At 34.3% G+C, this 21,422-nt stretch overlaps 1 protein-coding gene and 1 pseudogene across 1 annotated transcript; both read right to left on the bottom strand.

Moving 5' to 3' along the window:
• LOC109716564 (glycosyltransferase-like KOBITO 1) lies at positions 287-6,096 on the bottom strand. The gene is made up of 11 exons (XM_020242088.1): positions 5,685-6,096; positions 4,727-4,876; positions 4,580-4,632; positions 4,016-4,124; positions 3,772-3,906; positions 3,650-3,694; positions 2,137-2,324; positions 1,836-1,977; positions 1,262-1,308; positions 813-900; positions 287-727 (listed from the first exon to the last, which is right to left on the bottom strand). The coding sequence occupies exons 1-11, from the start codon at positions 6,063-6,065 to the stop codon at positions 470-472; spliced, it is 1,596 nt and encodes a 531-aa protein (XP_020097677.1). The 5' UTR covers positions 6,066-6,096; the 3' UTR covers positions 287-469.
• Positions 11,989-13,700, bottom strand: LOC109716050 (annotated as a pseudogene).

Here is a 21,422-nt window from a genome sequence, read left to right as displayed (position 1 = left end):
GATTTGATATTTTATTATACTATTTGCCCATCAAATGCTGCATGCGTTTTTAAATAAATCAAAGAGATACACTAAATATTAGATCCTTTGTACGAATGCCTACTATAATCTAATAGTATAAAGAGAAATTAAATTAAAATGCAAGCGGATTTACTCAATACTATCACAATAAAGGTAGAACCGTTTAGAAATATCCTCCGCTAGAGTGATATACTTAGATGTAACAAATGCTCTTTCAGATTTACATTGTAAGAGCTCGGAGTTCGCTGTTGGATACTGCAAGAGGTCTCCAAAAATACCACTAAAATACCACAAAATGCTTTGGATGAAGATACAAACAATCTCTCTTCCTAACAATCAAGTTTTATGATTAGAAAGGGGGCAATACCCCAGGTCAGACACTATACAAATACATGATAGAAGTGGAAAAAATAATCTGTTCTCATAAGCATAATAGAAAATGTAAAGATCAATCTGTTCTCATGAGCATATTATCAAACAAGCCCGGAGGAGACATTGGCGGAACAGCATCCTCATATGTATTAGCAGTTTCCAAAACCTTTCTGCTTCTCGCTTGAGAACTATCACCCGCCCTTGAATTAGGAAGGGCGGAAGAACCATTACGAAGATTTTCGGTAGAAGGTAAAAGTTTGTCTTTCGAGTGCAATTTTGCAGAAGTGATTGCAGAGCTAAAGACGCTGGCCTCCTTAAGACCTCGAATGATGGCCTAAAAAATGAGCGGGTATTGATTTTTTCAGAGAAAAAGGCAAGGAGAACATTGTTTTGCTAAACTAAAAGAGTAGAAAATTTACCATGGGAGCATATATGCGGGTTAGGATACCCTTCCTCAGAAGTTTCAAGTTCAAATCTTTGTCAGTCCATACGACATGTTCGCGGTACCTGAATAGACGAAAGTTGAGGAATAGAAATGACTGAGCAATTTAACGGAAGCAGGAAAGATACGAAGTAAATTCCACTTCATAAAAGTTTCGAAGCTGTGATTATAACCTAGAAACCCTGAGGAGATAAGAGTACATCAGGTGAAATAACTGAAGGAATAAACCTTGCGGAATTTCTCAAAATGATTTGGTAGTACCAAACTTTCTCATTTCGCAGTGGGTTATCTACGAGAATAATTGAAAATTAGAAACGCCAAGGGAGGTCGGCTAGCTGCTTAACTCTTAAAGGCCTAAAAGTAAAATAGCTGTTGTTTTAGAAAAATGCAACAAAATAGGATAAATATTGCAGTTCGGAAAATTACCAGCTTCGCATCTCCTCCTCTGTTGCAGTTGATGCAATAATGAAAGCCTGCAATCCAATGTGATAGTCGTTAGAGTTTATTAGATTAAATAAATCTCTCCTAAACAAATATTAACTTCGTTTCTTTCCTAACAGTAAATTCTACAAAAGGCAGTATATGCATTTTACTAGTTTCACACGCAGTAGTTACTGCACATGAAAATTCTTAAGCAATGATTTCTGTAACATAAACGCAATCTTCATTGGATTATAGAAAGTCAGAAACCAAGAAACTTTGAATCATTTTCAGCCAAAAGCAACATATCATTGTCTTGCATTCTTTTGTGACACATAGTAAGTCGATAGTGAAAGTACAACCAAACAAAAGCATTTTATGAAAAATAATTAAACAACATAAAGTATGTACTCATTTTCTCTCTGTGGATCATGTACTACAGTAACATTTTTTACTCAAATTGCAGGTGGTCATATTTTCTCAATTTGTCATAGTAAATTGCTTGTGCGATAGATACTTGAGACATCCTACTGAATAAGAAGATGGGTTTCAAAGTGATATCTAGTGCAAGAACACTCACAGATCTGTCAAATTCCAATATAAAACATCTCTTCACATCTTCCCTTGTAGGTTTACAGCCGCACCGATCACGTCTTGAAGTTAAATCTGAAAATTTTGTGTACGTGTAATGCAGAATAGCAGCCTCCTCCAACTTGATTTCACTAAAAACAAGTCAACACAAAACAGCAATACCAATTTTTTAACATTGACAGAAGTAAAATATTTACTCAATGCTTAATACTGTAGGCTTAAGCGTACTTTTAACAGAATTAACATTGTTAACAGGAAAATGATCACAATTTAAAAGTGAATTAACTTACTTTGGGGTTTTCATATAGTTATGCCATCTATGTGCACCATTGGGGCGAAGATGTTCTTGGATTCGTGCGGCCGACTTCCCGTTTCCGTAAGTAAGAAAATAGTTCGGATTACCACGTGTTGCTTCCTTATACAAGCCAAAATATGTGTCCTTTGGGAGATGATCATAGTTTTTCTTGAACATGGAAACCTATAGGTCAAAATGAAGCTCACACATTAGAGAGCATTATACATAACATACATTAAACTTCAACCAAGAAATAAAAAAAGTAAGAAAATGTATAAAGGTACATGCATATGCATAGAACTTGTGCTGATTACTAGTTGGATATACAACCCTGGAATCAAAGAATGTGGAATGATATAAGACGCAGATTGATAATGTAACATCTGTTAGCGAATTAGAAAGATAATAGAGATCAGTTGATTTATGTGCAGTGCATGATATTACAATTGATCTACATGCGAAAAATTCTCTTATTGGGCTATATATTATAAATCTAATGTAGCACAATCCCAATTTTCTAAACTTCCCATATCAGGAGTTGTCGTTGTCCTTATCTTGCAGTGGGGGAAGACCATAATTTGAGCGGCCATCTTTCTAGTCCATACTGTTTTCACTTTCTCAAACTTGCACTTCAGGCTGATTAGCAACAGATGGCAGCACGTTAAGCTTTCTAAGGGAAAAGGAAAAGGGCACATGGAAGAGTGAAGTTTCAAATGAATTTGCAAGTGTCTATAACCTTCATATGTGAGATTTGATAATTCAAACGGGATTTCTTAAATTTTGTGGCATCAATATTCACATTATCCAAATAGAATAGCTTAAGGTAACATTGTTCAGAGAAGATACTGTATTATGCATGAGGAGTTCACAGGTAAACATTCTTACTAGTGACCAAATAACAGAGACAGCCGGATTACATGCCAATTGGCCCAGATTTTACTAAGATTTACTAAAATTAGGTCCGAGAACATTATATTTTGCAGTCAGCAACTCAGCCTATGAACATATCAGGTCTTGAAATGAACACAAAGGGTAGGTGGTCAAACATTTAACTGTTCCCCACTCATGTGAACATGTAGAAATCAACATGGTTCTGTTTTTTTCACATATTTGATTCGCTTTGAGACCCGCACGAATAAGCCTTGTTGATGAGCATCTTGACGTGCATTGGTCAAGTATGCACATTGAAACCCACTTACAGAGATCTCAAATGTAAATGCGCAAAGAAGCATAAAGTAATGTATTCTCTACGATGCTAGTTGAATCAAAATGATGACCATAAAAACAATATTATGCTTTAGCATGTGCAAGAGGATCACCATGCTGTATATCCAAATTCAGAAACCACTCACATTGGGCGTAAAACGTCAACGGCTTGCAAATAAAATCCAGAAATATTTATCTATACAATGGTATAACAAATGGGAAAATGCATTGAAATAGATCATCCAATGATCGAGTGCTATAGTATTTAAGGATACAATTAGTAGGGTTAAGAATTTATTTACCTCAGTAAAGGGATCTTTAATATCATCTCGTTCAATGCTACTTTCCTGCAACAAGATAAGAAATCAGATATGCACAGTTATCCTACTATTTTATGTAAATGTTGTTTTTTTCTACAACTCACATAATTCGGAAAGATAACCATGTCAACATTGCTAGGAACATCCAATAGCAATCGCCTTAGAGAGTACTCTTTGGCACCACCTGGATGAATTAACTCATCAGTGTCAAGATGAATGATCCATTCCATGCCAGCATCCTTTAGCAATAAGAAACAATAGTATAAGCTCACGCACAATGAGCAGAGTAACATATCAAATTACGACAAATGCAGTAAAAAAGAGGTGACGTAAAATAATAGGTCATACCCGTGCCATAACAATAGCCATCTCCATATTGAGTGACTGTTTCACAAATAGTTCATAATTGCATGGTTTATAGAAGAAGCCTGATAGCCAAGTCTCGTTCCATATGCGACTGCAGGCAATTAAAAGGTCACAAAATTAGCAAGCATTAAAATGTTCGACCAGTGAAAATCAAAGGCTTGATAGTTGATCTTTATTATTATTCCGTATAACCTTCAGTATATTTTTGTTTTCAGAGAAATAATTGGGGATAGTTGCTATACATTGAAAAGTAGAGTGGAATGTTATCTATGACATCGGAAGCTTTAAGAACATTCCACCAATGAAAGCAAAAGAATAAGAAGATAATAGAACTTTAAAAGCAGTGTGCTGCAGTACTGATATCTTAAGATCCTATTATCGTCTAATATTAGTACAAGTAGTCAGCCTAACCCATGTAATATAGTCTTGTGCAAAAAGTCATGATCGTTAACAACTTGATCATTCTGATTGGCCTACAGCTTTTATGGATTAGATTTTAACTGCTTCCCAAGAGTTTTGATCAAACGATTTAGAAAGTAAACAAACCTTTTAGCTTGTTTCTCCTCAAGCTCCCTAGTTCTGAAAATAACTTTCACCCCCTGTCAAAGAGATATAAAATTCACACTTCACTAAAAATCCAAATTCAGTGCACATGAATTTCCTGTGCAAAATAAAAAAAGGGGAAAGACTTACACGAATAGATTCAAGAACTGCCGAAACAGCAGGTTTTGCGGCCTCCCCTTCAACGAAAAGAAAGAAGCGGGAAACACCAATGACCTTATGATAATACAGCCATGGAAGAATTTGTTGTAGACCAGCCGCAGTGCTACTTGTGACACAAATCTGCATTTGGAACCATACAAAATAACGTACAGATGGAGTACCGACTAATACGACATTTAACGACCATAAGGCAAGAACAAAAGCAAATGGCAAACGGATTTTGCCCTTTGAGTTATAGAAGGGTTTGTGGTGATTTCAACATAGCTCTCACCTGTTTCAGGAATGATTCAACTATGTAGGTAAACTCATGTTAATACCATCTGTTGGTGTTACAGAAGTCCAACAACATGCAGGTGAATTTTCAAATTCAAATAATTTAACTGATTATTGACTCGATGATTCAGTTCACTGCACGACTTAAGATCCCTCAGTCCATACTCCATAAATTCATGATGTTACCGGCTTAAAAAAGCAAAATATAGGTAGTTTTAGCAATGCTTACAATCAAAACATGCCCAATTGAGCATCTTTTCCGCATTCCAATTGGAATAGTCTCAGTAACCCCCGAGTTCTAATAATCAAAGACAATGCCCTCAACACACATTTCCCCTCTTTTTCCCTAGCGCATTAAACTACCAAAACTTACCCGAGATCTCATCGGAAAGCCCAGAAAAGTAGGGAATATCGAAGGAAATTTCGTTAAAATCTCAACTTTGGTAAGAGCTTATCATTCCTAGGGAGAGCAAAGAAATTGTTCTGTCACATTCACGGTTCCGATTAAACCCTAAATCACCATCAATCTCTAATAACCAGAGACCGGNTTCCGATTAAACCCTAAATCACCATCAACCTCTAATAACCAGAGACCGGGATCCCCCACTCACATTGCAAGCGACGAATTTGAACAAGACATCGATAAAGATCGCACCTTTGGCGAGAGATCCGAATCGAAGTCGAAGTTCCACCCGCGGAGGAAAGGGAAGGAGGGGGAGGAGCTCCTACCGAGGATCTCGGCGCAATCGGAGGAGGCGGAGGAGGTGGAGTGAGAGGTGGTGGTGGGGAAATAGGAGGAGGAGGAGGAGGAGGAGCCGAGGGGGCTATTCTCCATGCCGGGGAAGCGGTGGGTGTCGTGGGACAAAGTCGAGGCCGGGTCGCGGAGGCCCCCGCGCCATTGGAGGGCGAAGGCGAACGCGGCGAGGGCGAGGGGGAGCACCGTGAGGAGGAAGAGGATCCGCCCGGCGAAGGAAGAGGAGGAGGAGGAGTAAGAGGATGAGGAGGGAGCCCTCAGAGGGGCGTAGACACCCGCCATGGATGGATGGATCGAGATCGAGATCGAGATCGAGATCGAGAGGAGAAGTGGGGAAGTAGGAGAGTGACGGACGAGCTATTAAACCACTGCGTGCACCGGGTGCACCACGTCATCGTGTGCACCGACCCTATCCAAATGTGCACCGACCCTATCCACTGTCCTTGGATCTAACCTATGATTTAAAAATGATTCGACCCGACCCGTTGAACCAATCAAACCGTAAAACGGTCTTTCGACCATTGGAGTCCACACCGTTAAGAGTCGTTCAAGCCGACAGTTCAATCATAAAATTTATATAAATTATTATAATTTTAGCACTTGATTTGAAAAAAAAAAAAAGGGGTTAACATGTAAACATATAGACAGTTAGAGATTTTCACTTTTTGTATGTAGTTAAGATATTGTTGGCACAAAAAATGAGTTCTGAAAGGGACGGAGCGGCGAAGGAGATTTCGGCGTAGAGCCTGAGTTTCGTAAAAGGTTATGCTGAAAAGTATATTGGTTTTGATTTCGATATCACGCTCAATACACCAATTTTGGCGAGAAAAAGACAGTCATTTGAATTGAGTCATTCGAAATTCGAATGAACATGATCGAGGACGAGAAATTAGGAAGCAGTTGAGAAAAGAGGGTCGAGAATTAGGGGAGTTATTCCGACAACTACGACTATGCGCCTATAAAAAAAATACACGTCTACCAAAAAGAAGATTCTGAACATCATCTCATACATCAATTATATCTCACATACGTAGCTTACGAATAGTCATAATGTAGTTATCTTCTTTAATAAATGAGTGGGGCCTAAGCGTAGCCTAACATGCTTGTATTTCATTTGATCAAATCTCAAATTGTAAGGAAAATTTTAAAATAATATATTTTGTTTATTGTTTTTAGTGAATGGATGTGATTCTTCGTGAAAGGATGCAATCCTTAGTGAATGGATGCAACTCTTAGTGAATGGATGCAACCCTTAGTGAGTGGATGCAACTCTAATCAAAGGGTATGACTCTTAAAGTGAAAGGATGTGACTTTTAGTGAAAGAATATGATATGAAAAGACACATCTTTATAGTGTGTCTCTTCGTACATATGCCCGTTGGAATCAATGGTTATATTCATTGAACTTGATTCATATAACTATTTGGTAGTTATGATCAAATGAAAAGTCACAATCGAAAGGTCACTTCACGAAACACCCTTTCGTGAATAGTTACTTCATGAAGCACCCGTTCGTGGCCTATATAAGTCCATAGCATTGGTTGCAGAAGGAGACAGACAGAAAACAGTTGAAGAGTTGAAGTCTTCATTCATAATAATTCCATTCTTGTTTTATATTCTATTTCTTTTGACAACTTAATCGAGTGAGTGCTCAAAGGCTCGACTTCGTGTGTGCAAACGCAGTTGAGGTTTACGCTTCATTGTATCCTGGAAGGTTGTTCGTTGACCCGGTGCACACCAAATTGTTAGAACGGTGGGGACGGATTAAGCCTTAAGGAAAGTGGCATTGCTACACGCCTTGAAGCCTTTTTAATCTTTCTATTTCATACCTTTATCACAAAACTGTTCCAACACAAATAACATGTAAAACTTGCGTCAGCATCATATAAAAACTGCGTCTAAATGATCCATATGTTCAAATCGATAGTTAAATGAATCAAAACAAAACAAAAAATTTTGGTTTGATTTTAACTTTGGTCTTTATTATGATAATGTAAGACCAATTTAGATTGGTGCGATTTCAATTTATCTAGTAAACCGAATCAAACTGAACCATATCCAACCCCACTTACAAGTCTCTTTTAAAACTAAACCTCTATCATTTCATATAACAAGCTACATATTGCATTGATTTGTATGTCCCAACTACGTACAATTTCCTCTCTACATCCCCTTACAGTTCTCTTTATGATTGGTGCCTCAAATTTCGGGGTTTTTGGTGGTCCATTTTGTTCATTTAATAGTACCCATTTGAAGAGCAATGTCACATGGGGCAATTTATATTCGTTCACCAATATTGCCAACCTATATATTGCTTTAATCAGGTAATGGTGCATATTTTGTACCATAAAAATTACGGCATTTTTGTATATAATCTAGCTACTACACTTTTATATGTACGATCATCTTCGTTCTGGTGGGTTGTTTTCGATAATAAATTTTCGGATCGATAGTTCATACCATTAAACATAATTTAAGCTGATTAAAAATTTTAGAAATATTGATTGTTTCTAGCTCGCTAAGGTTTTGATGGTTGGTATGCGAAGTTTCTAGTTCGAATCGATCCTATTTGTTTATATTTTTAGCAGACTTCATTTCTAAAAATAAATTAAGCTGAATTTTTGATGAAAAATTCTATGCACCACCTAAATTAAAATTCATAATTCTGATTGTGAATTGAAGAATCTGGCCTTTTATTTTTAGAAAGTCATTCGATTTTGATCTTTTTTTTTTATATCAGCTTGATAGACATTATAATTTTTAAAATTTATAAAATTTGATTTCTAAATATTTTAAAAGTTTTCAACTAGATTTAACAGAATGGATTGTTGATACAAAAGCTCTATCATCGAATATCATCGAAGATATATAATTTATGAATACAAAAACATTTGTACTAATCAAAGTATAGAATCATTAATATGTAGGTCTAGCTAAGGCCTTTTTGGGGTTGTTTGGTAGGAGCATGTGTATAATATGAAAGTGACGTCATTACATTATCTATATCCAGTCAATCATAAATTTTAGTTTGAAAGAAAAATAGAATAAAAATATTTTTAAAAATTATAATGTGATGGATAAATTTCAGAAGAATAATTTAATTGGTTTGAAACGCCACAACACCTATATGACTTCTACATTTTAGGCTTTTCCATTTGGTAGTGAGTTGATAAAAAACTTGCATTAGTAGATGTAGTCTATTCCAAATTTACCTTATCATGAAACTATCACTTCAATTTGAACATATTTTTATGTTAGGACTAAACATATGCATGTGTTGGTTTTTTTTTCTTTTTTTCTTTTTTTTCTTTTGTTTGTTTCACAACCAAAAATTAGAAATCTTTTTGGCCCAACTTCAATCCATACCCTAATTATCAGCATTACTATTCCTCCACAGATGTATCAACTTAAATAATCCTACATAAATAAAACTGTTGCTAATAAGTAATTAATGAAAGAGATACTTTTGTCTCTCAACTTAATTTTGATCACTCATCATCCTCTCAACATCATGCATGGGGCCTCAACACATTCAATAAGATCACCACACTCCCTTAATTACCAGCTTGTTTTTTTTCTCCTCCTAACCTCAACAATTAATATACTTCAATCTATACATCCAAATATTTATTATGATAAAAAAATTAAAAAATTTCTCATCTGTTGCGAGCGAAAGCAAAAAAATAGAAAATAAAAAAAAGGATTATTAGTATATAAACTATTTGCATGCAGTATTGTCATTAGCCTACGAAGAAAAAATGGAGTTAAAGTACAAGCATCAATCATTCACATTTTTCTTATTTAGAAAGACTTTAAGGTAAAAAATAACTAAGTGGCGAATGTCCACTAAATTAATTTTCTTTCCTACAGCAAAAGCAACAATATATATACTTCTCGCTATTGGAATTGGCGCCTTGAAGGGTTGCCGCCCATGAATCATTTTTTTTTTTGAAAAACTTTAAATATCTCTATGTTTCGCATTTTTTCATTTTAGTATCTTGTTTTTTAAAGCGTAACAGGTTATTATCCTACGGTTTCGTACTTTCTCACTTTAGTACCCTATGATTTTAAGTGTATCAAATTAGTAGTTTGTGGTTTCAATTTTTTCTTTTTATTATTCATTTCGGGATATATAATTTAACGAAATATTAAACCATATGGTACTAAAGTGAGAAAGTGCGAAACCACAGGTTACTAACTTGATACACTTAAAACCACAGGTTACTAAAGTGAGAAAGTGCGAAACCACAGAATGTTAACTTGATATACTTTAAATCACAGGGTACTAAAATGAGAAAGTGCGAAACTATATAGGGGTTATTTGAAGTTTTTTTTTTTTTAACGAAAAGGTGAACGCAATCGTTGAAAAAATATGCCATAGACACATTTTCAAAAGGTGCTAAATGAAGAGATGCGTTTCTTAATTAAGTAACCATTTATGAAGGAATATGTTTTTTCCATAAAAAAGCATAACTAAATTTTAAAAGGATACTTCTCCATCTATAAATAGGTACAATGACATTCTAAACATACTTGAAGTTGCAACTCGAAAAGTAATACAATTTTAAAGTTTATATAAGAAACAAATATATGTATATATAAAATTAATATGTTATAAGGTTGAGTAATTAATATATTTAGGTTGTGATAAGTGATGATCAATTACGTTTCTAGTAGTTGGATTTTCTTCGTAAAGAATAATGAGAAGCTCTGAGGACGTGATTCTCATTGAAGAAAGATACAAAAGAATTTGCAAAATACATGCAATCGAGGTATATAAGTGTTCGAATTCTGTTTGAACATTTGTTATCTATATGTAGTTTTAAATTTTCTTACACTTGCATTTAGGAAAACACAATGTAAAGTTCGAATGCTTTTAATTTTTTCATCCATTAGCCTAAATATTCACATAAAAATAGATGATCACTATATTCCATGACATATATATATATATAATATATATATTATATATATATATATATATTAGAGTGAGGCTACTATGCTATCGGAAGACGGAGCCTTCCGTGCTTCTAGCTCATTTTCGATGAGCGCCTTTCGAATCGTCGATCGGCTCCGTTAAACTTGATCTAAATATTTGAAGTACCTAGAAAATAAATTTATGATTTTACGATATCATTTGCCTAGTGAACGAAGGGGCTCAAAATCAACGGCTGAAAATAAAAATCTTACAAAATGTGATAATATGACATTAAAATTTTAAATCAAAGATATTGATCTTGTTTTATATAGTATAAAGAATTTTCTATCAAATTTCACGTGATTTGGATATTTCTACACCGTTAAAATTGCAAACGGCTCACTATCGACCATTGAAATTTGTTGATTTTGAGCCTATTCGATCACTAGGCAAATGATATCGAAAAATAATAAAATTTATTTTCTAGGTACTCCAAATACTCTAGATCAAATTTAACGAAGCCGATCGACGATTCGAAAATCGCAACATCGAAAATGAGCTGGAACGCGAAGGCTCCGTGCTTGCGATAGCATAGTAGCCTCACTCTATATATATATATATATATTATATATATATATATATAATATATATAGGGTCCGCTCTATGGCTATAATACACGAAAGGCACTTGGTGCTACCAAGTTTTCCGCCGTTAGGTTTACCCTTTGGATCATTTTCACCCGTTAGATCATACTATTCAACCAACCACCCACTCAACCCTAGGGGGCCCACATCATCCTAACCACACATCTCTTAATCCAATGGCCAAAAACTTGGTAGCACCAATGCCATGGTGCTATTAATAGCATAAAAGCCTAGTATATATATATATATATATATATATATATATATATATGTGGTGGGGCATCAAAAAATTCTACCGTTCAAATTTCGCTTACCAAACCTTTGAGGGTTATTTTAGTCAAATTTTTAAAAGCAAACAAATTTGCACAGCTACTTTTTCATGCTTCTTTTTTCCCCTTTCTTCGAAATAACTAGAAGAATATGGCACCAATCACGGACTATATTAAACATATTATACTTAAAAGAGCTTTCTCATACATCTTTAAGTTTTTAAAAATAAATGATTATTTACGCATTATTTCACATTGTTTCGATCACATTATTTTGCATTATTTTAGATGACCAGTTGTTTACTCAGTATTTCACAAACCAATAACAATGAGAATGAATTTCCAAACAAAACTACATATCGCAGTTTTATGTAGTAAATAAATAATAATTTCACATGTTTTCCATTTTCACAAGAATGCAAAAATACAAAATACAAAAAAAATTTAAAACCCAACAATATAGATACAAGAGAACAAAAAAAGGAAGATACAATGAATAACAAATCAAGTAAATTAAAATAAGAGCTAGGCTAGATTCTTTTATGGAAGTAAACAACATCATTTGTCTCAAGTTGTTTCCTACAATAGAGTATTTAAATCAACGATCAACATCATTAAACATAATATATAATATATATTCGAACATTTTAGATTTCAAATTTTATAGCATTTTTATATCATTTGCCTAATTTTCAACTGGTTCAAAAATTGACAATTTTTAATTAATGGCTTTTAACTCTCACTCGATTACTAGACAAATGATATGGTATAATTGTGAAATTCAGTTTCCAGAAAGTCTAAATAGCCGACTTATGTCTAAAGAGCCGATGATCGATTCGAATGTTCTACCGCCAGAAACAATCTAGAAGTGAATAACTCTGTTTACTTCGAGGATTATTCTAGCTTTACTCTTAAAAATAATATTATATATAATAAATAGGGTTTAATTGGCTCAAACCAAGCCCATGCATGCAACCTCTTTGACTGGTCAAGGCTTGGGAGTCTCCTCGGCCGGTTCAGCCGGTTCAGAGGCCGGTTCAGGTGCCGGTTCAGCTGGCTCGGCCGCAGCCTCCTCGATCTCCACCTTCTTCTCCCCCATCACCACTGCCGCCACCTCTCTCGAGGCCGTCTCCTCGGTGGCGACGGGCGCTTCGGCCGCCGCCGTCGCACATACCGTGACCACGAAGCCCGAGACCTCTCGCAAGACGAAGAGCACCGGGCCTGCGACGAAGGCGGGGCCGACGCTGCGGCGCCTCACTCACTTTCTTGGCTCCAGGGAACTCTGGAATTATTATATTAAATTAAATTAAGATGAATTTTTTTTTTTTTTTGCACTGACTATTAATTAATATTGTATAAAAATATAAATACCGATTGTTATTAATTCTTGGAGGAATTTAGCGACCGCGAGGGAGTGCTTCTTGACTCCACTTTGTTTGCGCTCCTTCACCAAAGTCTATATTGTAACAACTTTTATTTAGTTCATGCATGCAAAATGATAAATATATAAGAACAGCTTAAGTGTATATATATATGTATATATATATATATTGATAAAAGAGAAATTATTAGCTTGACCTTGATCTCAGCAGAAGCAGCTTCATAAACCACAACAACTTTGGGTTGTAGCTCACTCTTTTTCTCCTCCACCTCCTTACTAATCTCATCCTAATATGTATATATAATTAAAAGTAATGAAAAAAATAGAATGAAAAATAGTTAAAAGGAGAAGAAGATCGTGAAGCAATGAAACCACCTTATTGAAGGACTTGGAGAAGTCGGCGGCGGCCGCCTTTTTGCCGTCCTTGTCAAAGATCTTCTTGATCTTCGGAGCAACCTTCGATTTCCAGTAACCCATCGATCGTTTAATAGCTTCTTTCAGAAAGCAAATTGTGCTACATTATTCAAAATTAAATCTGGGTTATATATTAACATAACAAGTATTTATATATAATATAAGCGAGAACGAAACATACAATGGAGAGCTCTTCTTTTTCTATTTTTCCTTTGATGATCAGCAGAGGAATGTGTAACGTTATATATATATACAAACGCTAGGTTAAGGAAGGTGTGGTGCTGCAACAATGAATGACCCCAAAGTTGTGGGAATTTACCAGGAAACCAGGGTCTAACCCCAATGATTGGATTTGGTGCGTGGTAGATGCAACACTCTGCCAGGGTGGCTATCTCTATCCCGGGTAGAAATGCGAACGGTCGGATTCAGCACGAATTTTCAAATATCTGAAACTTCAAACCCGAAATTTGAACTCAAATTTAAATCCGAAAAATTTTAAAAATTTATATTCAAATTTGAATTCACCAAAAATTTGAAATTCGAATCCGAACCCAAAATAATTTTTTCTCTTTTTAATATTTTAAAAGGGTTATTTGCATACACGTCCCTACAAACATAGTGAATTGCAGAAATATTCCTGCAAAACAAAAATTTCATAAGTTGTCCCTACAAAAGTCCTAAGTTATGCAGATATGTCCCTCTGGTTGAAATCTGTTAGGAAACTGTTAATTTTTTAACAGTTTTCTTGTGAAATGACTTTTTTACCCTCACAAATATATCCCTCCAAAATATTTCTCTTTCCCTTCTTTTTCTCTCCCTCTTTGGGCCATCGGAGTGGATGGCGGCGGCGGCGGCGCAGGGTTGGGTTCGCCGGCGACGAAGAAGAGGGAAGAGAAAGAAGGAGAGGAAGAAGGAGAGGAAGAGGGAGAAGAAGAGGGAAGAGGAAGAGGAAGAGGGAGAGGGTTTGCTTTCACCGCCGCTGCCGCATCTCCTCCCTCGCTGGCGACGAAGAAGAGGAAGAGGAAGAGGGAGAGGAAGAAGAAATGCGAAGAGGAAGAGGGAAGAGGGAGAGGGTTCGTCATCGCCACCGTCGCCGCCGCATCTTCTCCCTCGCCGGCGACGAAGAAAAGGGAAGAGGAAAAAGGAGAGGAAGAAGAAGGGGGAAGAGGAAGAGGGAGAGGAAGAGAGAAGAGGAAGAGGAAGAGGGAGAGGGTTCGCCGCCGATGCCGCCGTCGCCGTCGCCGCCACCGTCGGCGAGGAAGAAGATGGAAGAGGAAGAGGAGAAAGAGGAAGAAGGGCAAAACCGTCAATTTACGTTATTAATTAACCATGGTTAAGTTTTTAATTGTGGTTAACGAAATTTTTTTAACAGACCTTAATGGTAGGGACATATCTGCATAACTTAAGACTTTTGCAGGGACAACTTATGAAATTTTCGTTTTGCAGGGATACTTCTGCAATTCACTATGTTTGCAGGGACGTGTATGAAAATAACCCATTTTAAAATATCTATTAATCTATTATCTATTAATCTATTACTCTATTAATTAATATATATGAATTTTCAATGTTTTTGCCACGTGGCAAGTTTCCTTTCACCATCACCTCCTATTCAATGATCTTGGCTTTTCCCTTCCTCTCTATTCAATGTGCTTTTTAATTTATATGTTATTTCTCTTCAATATTGATCATTTCTTCTCCCTCAAATTTCTTTTCAACACCAAACCCTTCACCTCCCAGTCATTGAAATCACAAGAATTATAATTCCAATCCAAAATGCAATATTTAATTATATACACGATATTCCACCAATGAGTGAGATTTATAACTACAATCCACTTCCAACTCCATTAATTCCCCCATCCTCTTTTGCATGGTTTGTTATTTTTTATGCAAAAAAGAATATCATTATCTAATCTCCCAGCCCACACTCATCTAGCTCTCTCTCTCATTGTGTTAATAAAGATGATGAGGACGATGAAAAAGAATAAGAACATGCAAAGAACATTGTCTCCTTCGAAAAGTATCGTCCAACTAAGCGAGTCGCGGCTCATATAAGTGCCCGCTGGGTTGATTCAGCTGCGTTGGAGTTAGCACTTTTTTATCTTTCACAACGGAATGTTCAAGAGTCACATAATACAATAAAATTATATGTTTCTTCTGTATTTTGATGATTTTAAAAAAATTATATAAGTTTCTAACTATAATTTTTTTTTTAGCAGTTGAATTTGGTCATACAAATTAATTGTGCTTAACATAGTATAGCTTCATATATGTGAGTAAACTGTAAATATAAATTTTATTAAAATTTTAAAATTTTGTTTTTATTATCTACCCGCTGCATCGCGCGGGTCTCTACACTAGTTTTACATTAAATCTAAATTTTAAAACATAAATTCAGATATAACATTAAATATTTATATACATATTATTTATATACATATTATATATAATGTAAAATAAATTCGGGTTCGGGTCGGGTTCAGATTTAGATCGGATATAGTCAAAATTTATTTCCGAATCTATATCCGTCGGATTTTTGTTTTCGATATCTATATTCGAAATCATAACCTTTTAGCATCAGTAAATCCGCTCTGTTCGGGTTCTCATTGGATTCAGATTTGGATTTGGGTCGGGTATAGCCAAAATCTATACCAGATTTTTATTTTTGATATACATATTCGAAACTATATCCGTTTAGTATCGAATAAATTCACTCCGTTCGGATTTGGATTTGATTTCGGACAAAATTTCAAATATTCGTATCCATTAATATTCCTAATCCCTGGTGAAGACTGAAAAGTAATTGAATAATACCTTTTTATAAGGGTTAATATAAATAAATTTTATAATATTTTATAAATTTTACAATTTAATAAAATTATACTTACTTTTTATATTTTTTTCACCAATTAAATACCCTCCTTTATTTACCAAGTATAACATTACTTTATATTATTTGCTCCTTTATAAATAAGCTAAGAAAGAATCAAATTTACAACCATTTAGATCTAATTCACCACTATGGCAAATTGTCCTATATAGTTTACCTTATTTTTATTTTGTCATACTGTGATTTAAAAAGTTTCATTTTGTCCTCATCTAGTTTAATTTTTATTTTATAAAAAATTCTAATTTGAAATCCGATGAAACAATAAATTTTTTAAAAAATTATATAAAAAATAAAATTAGCTAACTTAATTTTGTTGTTTAATTTTAAGGTAAACTTCAAATACCATCCCTGTGATTTCGCATTTTCTAACTTTAGTACACTATGGTTTAGAGTGTATCAATTTAGTACACTATGGTTTAGAGTGTATCAATTTAGTACTGTAGTGATTTTATTTTTTTCTTTTCGTCAGCTCCTCCGTTAACATTTCGTTGAATTATATACAAAAAAATCTTATACACTCCATCTAGATCTATTTAATATTCACTTTAGTACCTTTTAGTTTTAACTTTGTCACTGATTTAACGAAAATAATTAGTGAAAGGTATAATAAAAAAAATAAATAAAACCACGAGGTACTAAACTAATACACTTTAAATCATAAAGTATCAAAATAAAAAAAATATGAAACCATAGGGGTGATATTTGAATTTTTTTCTTTATTTTAATATGACTTATAAAAATCCTGCCGATTTAGTTAAAATCGATTCAATTTTTTTTATTTAGTTCGAAGGATTGAATCGTCATTCTGCGCGAGGCGATGGCAGGGACGTAAATTTGCGAAAGAATGAGGGCTAGAGATTTTAGAGCACCTGATGAGGTTGACAGCTGGCGAAAGAGCTGCTGAGTTGTCTGGTGGGTCCCACCCGCGGGTACAGTTTTGTCTCGCTGTATCAGAGCGGGATCCGGTGTGGCGTTTCCCGTTCCGTTCAAGCGGGAAACGCACCCCAAGTCGTCGTACGAGTGCGGGGAAACGCGTTTCTCTTATTAGTTGATGCCCTACGGCTATTGGTCAGCCGGGCGAACACGTGGCTTTGCTGGCCGGTCAAGCCAAAATCCGCGGTGGCCGCATCTCACTATGCTCCGCGCAAAATGTCCCCCATCACCACCGTGGCACCAATCAGTAACTTATTTACTTCATAAAAATTTATATTGCAATACATATAAAAGGAAAATCTTTAAATACCACACTTATAATTTCGTTTTTTTTTATTTTAGTATGCTGTGGTTTAAAGTATATCAATTTAGTACTCCGTGGTTTTTTTTTTCTTTTTATTATCTCCTTCACTAATCTTTTTTATTAAATTAGTGAAAAAGTTAAAACTAAAAGGTATTAAAGTAAATATTTGATAAATTTAGGTGAAGTATTTAAAATTTTTATATGTAATTTAATAAAATATTAACGGAGGAACTAGCGAAAAGAAAAAAAATAAAATTACAAAATACTAAATTGATACACTTTAAACCATATGGTACTAAAGTATGAAAGTGCGAAATTACATAAATAATATTTGAAGTTTATCCTATATAAAATGAATTGCACTTTTAGTCCTCAAACTACCACGGGTATGACACTGTTATCATCAAATTCAATTTATTAATTATAATTTTTGACTTGAACCTTTTATTTTTTCGTAATAAAATTTTTCGGTACATTTTAATTAACCAAATTATAGTGACCTGTCGCTAATATGATAATAATGTAAAGCATGAAATAACTAATATGCCGTAACACTATCACATCAGCAGCACATAATGATTTAACCGACTAAAGTACATTCGAGAACTTGCAATCTATGCCATATTACTAGCACAACAGCAACACATCATCATTCAATTAGCTAAATTGTATTTTATAACTTAATTATAATAATTTAGAATGTTCGGCTATAAAATTGCAACAACAAATTAGAATTTGAAGACTAAAGCATCCCGTGTCTCGTAGTTTAAGGACCACAAGTGCAATTGAATAAAGTTCCATTTGAAAATTCAAAAGATTGTGTTTGAATGCTAGAATAAGTTATCTAGTGATAACTTATGCTGAATGGCTATGCTTGAATATGTCAGGATGGTTTCAAATGTGTTAATATATTTATATTTGAACCTCTACTAGTTTATATCAGTTTGTAATATGGTTGTTTTTACCAATTACTACATGAAATAACAATATTATTGTTCGTATAAATATGTCTCTGTAAATTGTCATATTTGTAAATGTTTTTTTTTTAGAGAGATAGGTAGCACGCTACCCGCTTCGTTTATTTCATTTAGAAATAAACTTAACTAGAAATGTGAATCAACTAGGATTCGAATTTCGGTCTCGGGTACCAACCACCAAGTCCTTTGCCACTTGCTCTAGGGACGGTCGGTCGTATTTGTAAATGTTGAATAATTTTTTTCTTTCTCTTTATCCTCGCCTGCGCCTATTTCTCCTTCTCTTTTCAACCTCTAGAAATGGCGCCTCAGGGATGAGGAGGACCGTGCTCACTCTTGCTAACCCGCACTCTCCCAAAACATCTGCCTCCTCGTAAAATTCTAGTTCTCTCGAGTTCTCTCTCTTGTTCTATCTCTTTCTTTTCTCCTCTTCTTTCTCTCATTAGATGTGTAAGGAGCAAAATAATTATTTTCATATCAATTAATCACGGTTAAAGTATTTGGTTCAATTTTATTTATGGTTAAATAAACTTTACTAACAGATTTCAACAGTAAAAAAAAAATATATATTTGAATACTTATATTTTAGAAGGATATACTGATAATTTAATGTATCTTCATAAAATTGTATGCAAGTAACCCAAATTTAAAGTATGTTTTAATGCCATTTCTAAACAAGTTGAACTTTTCTTATTGAGTGAGAGTAGTTTTACTGAAACCTACTCAACAACTATGAATTTATACTCCTAAGCTAAGTAATGAAAGCTTTACTTGCCTATCACAAAAGACAAAAGTAGGTACCAATCGTCCCTAGCGTAAGTGGCAAAAGAGTTTGGTGGTTGGTATCCGAGATCCAAGTTCGAATGCTAGTTGATTCACATTTCTAGCTAAGTTTATTTCTAAATGAAATAAATGAAGCAGGAAGCGATGTAACAAGCTACAAGACATGTATAGTAATCGGTGTGACATACACACAATGAAGTTGTTTTGCTCCTCTTTAATTTCAAGAGCCTACTAGGTGTTTAATATTTGGCTAAATTATAAGAAATCTTCTTGCACTTTAGTCCTATCTCAATTATCTGTATTAAAAATTACGTCAATTCCACCATCTTAAAGAGATCGAAAATTTTAAAATATTGACAAATTAAGTTGTAAAACTTCACTAAAGCAAGTTGGAATATTACGTAGCTCCACATTAATTTCAACACCTACTTAATTTGCAACTCAGAAAATAAATAAATATTTTAAATAAAAGATATCTTCTATCTTACTAATACTATCAAAATTGATAGTTTATTGGTGAATTTTATTCAATTTGAAACTAAAAATCTGAAACTAAAAAACAACAAAGTTCTTAAAATTAACTAGTTGTCACGAAAATTACATTTTGCTAAATAGATCTAAGTCTCATATCTTTTTAATTTATTAGGTTAAAATACAGAAAATTCTCCAGTAAATATATACTTTTCACTTTCTCTCACCGACTTACAAAAACCTAGATTTTACTCCATCAGAATTTTAAGTTGATATATTTAGTCCTCCTTTATCATGGTATCATCAATACTCTATCAATTTTTTATAATTTATTTCAAAAGTACCTTAAAAATGACGAAAATATATTTAAAATATATTTTTTCTTCTAGAAAGCTAATTTGGTCATTTTACCCTTTTCATTAAAGCTATAATCCTTTAAAAATATTTATGAAAGTTAAGGAGCTAAAATGTACGTTTTGAAGGTCCAAAAAAAAAAAAAAAAATCAACAAGCAAGTATTCCTATATTTTAGCTTTTTTTTTTTTTTTATATAAAAGCTAGGCCAATGAATGAGTGGGAATTAACATGTATCTTGAACCAAATCAACAACCTTTTAAAGCCTAGGCATATCTTTTCTTTTTTTTTATTCTAGAAAAATATTGTAATTAATAGATGGGGAGTATGATAACATATATACACTCCTAACTTGGCACACAATATTAGGCCTCTGAGTTATTTTTCTAAGATAAAACAAATCACCTTGTAAGTTGATTGCCTTATATAACAAGGAGTCATAACCCTGTAAGGGATAAAAAAAATAAATTATTCTGCATATCTCTTTCATCTACTCGAAAATAAAATTTGAAAAATTTTAGAATAGCCCTATTCCACTAAAAGGATGGAATAGTCTATTCTAAGCTATTCTTAAATAACCAGGAATAGTTAGGTGTGATCGGAATATTTTATCCCAACCAAATAATACCTAGGGCTAGCAAACGAGCGAGCCGGCTCGCGTTCGACTCGTGTTCGGCTCGATATTCGGCTCGCTCGAGCTCGACTCGAAATTAAATGAGCCGAGCTTGAACAAAATAAAAGGCTCGAAATTCATTTCAAGCCGAGCTTGAGTATTACTCGGCTCGTTCGAATTAGGCTCGAAAAGCTCGAATATATATATATATATATATATATAATGTATTTTAATTATATATAGGCTTTAATTTAATTTGGGCCATTATTGTTGGCCCATAAAATAAACCCAACAAGTACGACCGTGCAATTGAGCCAAACTCTAAATTTACATAACACACTCTCTCTTTCAGACTTTCACTGTTGCACATAACCCTAAAACATGATAACATTTAAATTTTCAAATCCCTACTTTTTTTCCTCTCTCTCTCTCTCTCTCAGACCCTCATCTAGTCAGGAAGTCACCCTAGCTCATATTTCTTATAATTATTTTGTATTTTGAACTATTGGACATGTTGCATCAAATTGTAGGTAATGTTCTATAAAAATTAAACTATTGATTATATAATGTCGAGAATTTCAATCGGCTCGTTTAGAGCTCGAGCTCGGCTCGACTCGAAATTAGGCTCGCTCGAGCTCGGCTCGAATTAATTTCAAGCCGAGCTTGAGCCTAGATTTAGGCTCGAAATTA

This window comes from Ananas comosus, linkage group 10 (assembly GCF_001540865.1).
Source record: "Ananas comosus cultivar F153 linkage group 10, ASM154086v1, whole genome shotgun sequence".
Lineage (NCBI taxonomy): Eukaryota > Viridiplantae > Streptophyta > Magnoliopsida > Poales > Bromeliaceae > Ananas > Ananas comosus.
This window is presented reverse-complemented; position numbering and strand designations above follow the sequence as displayed.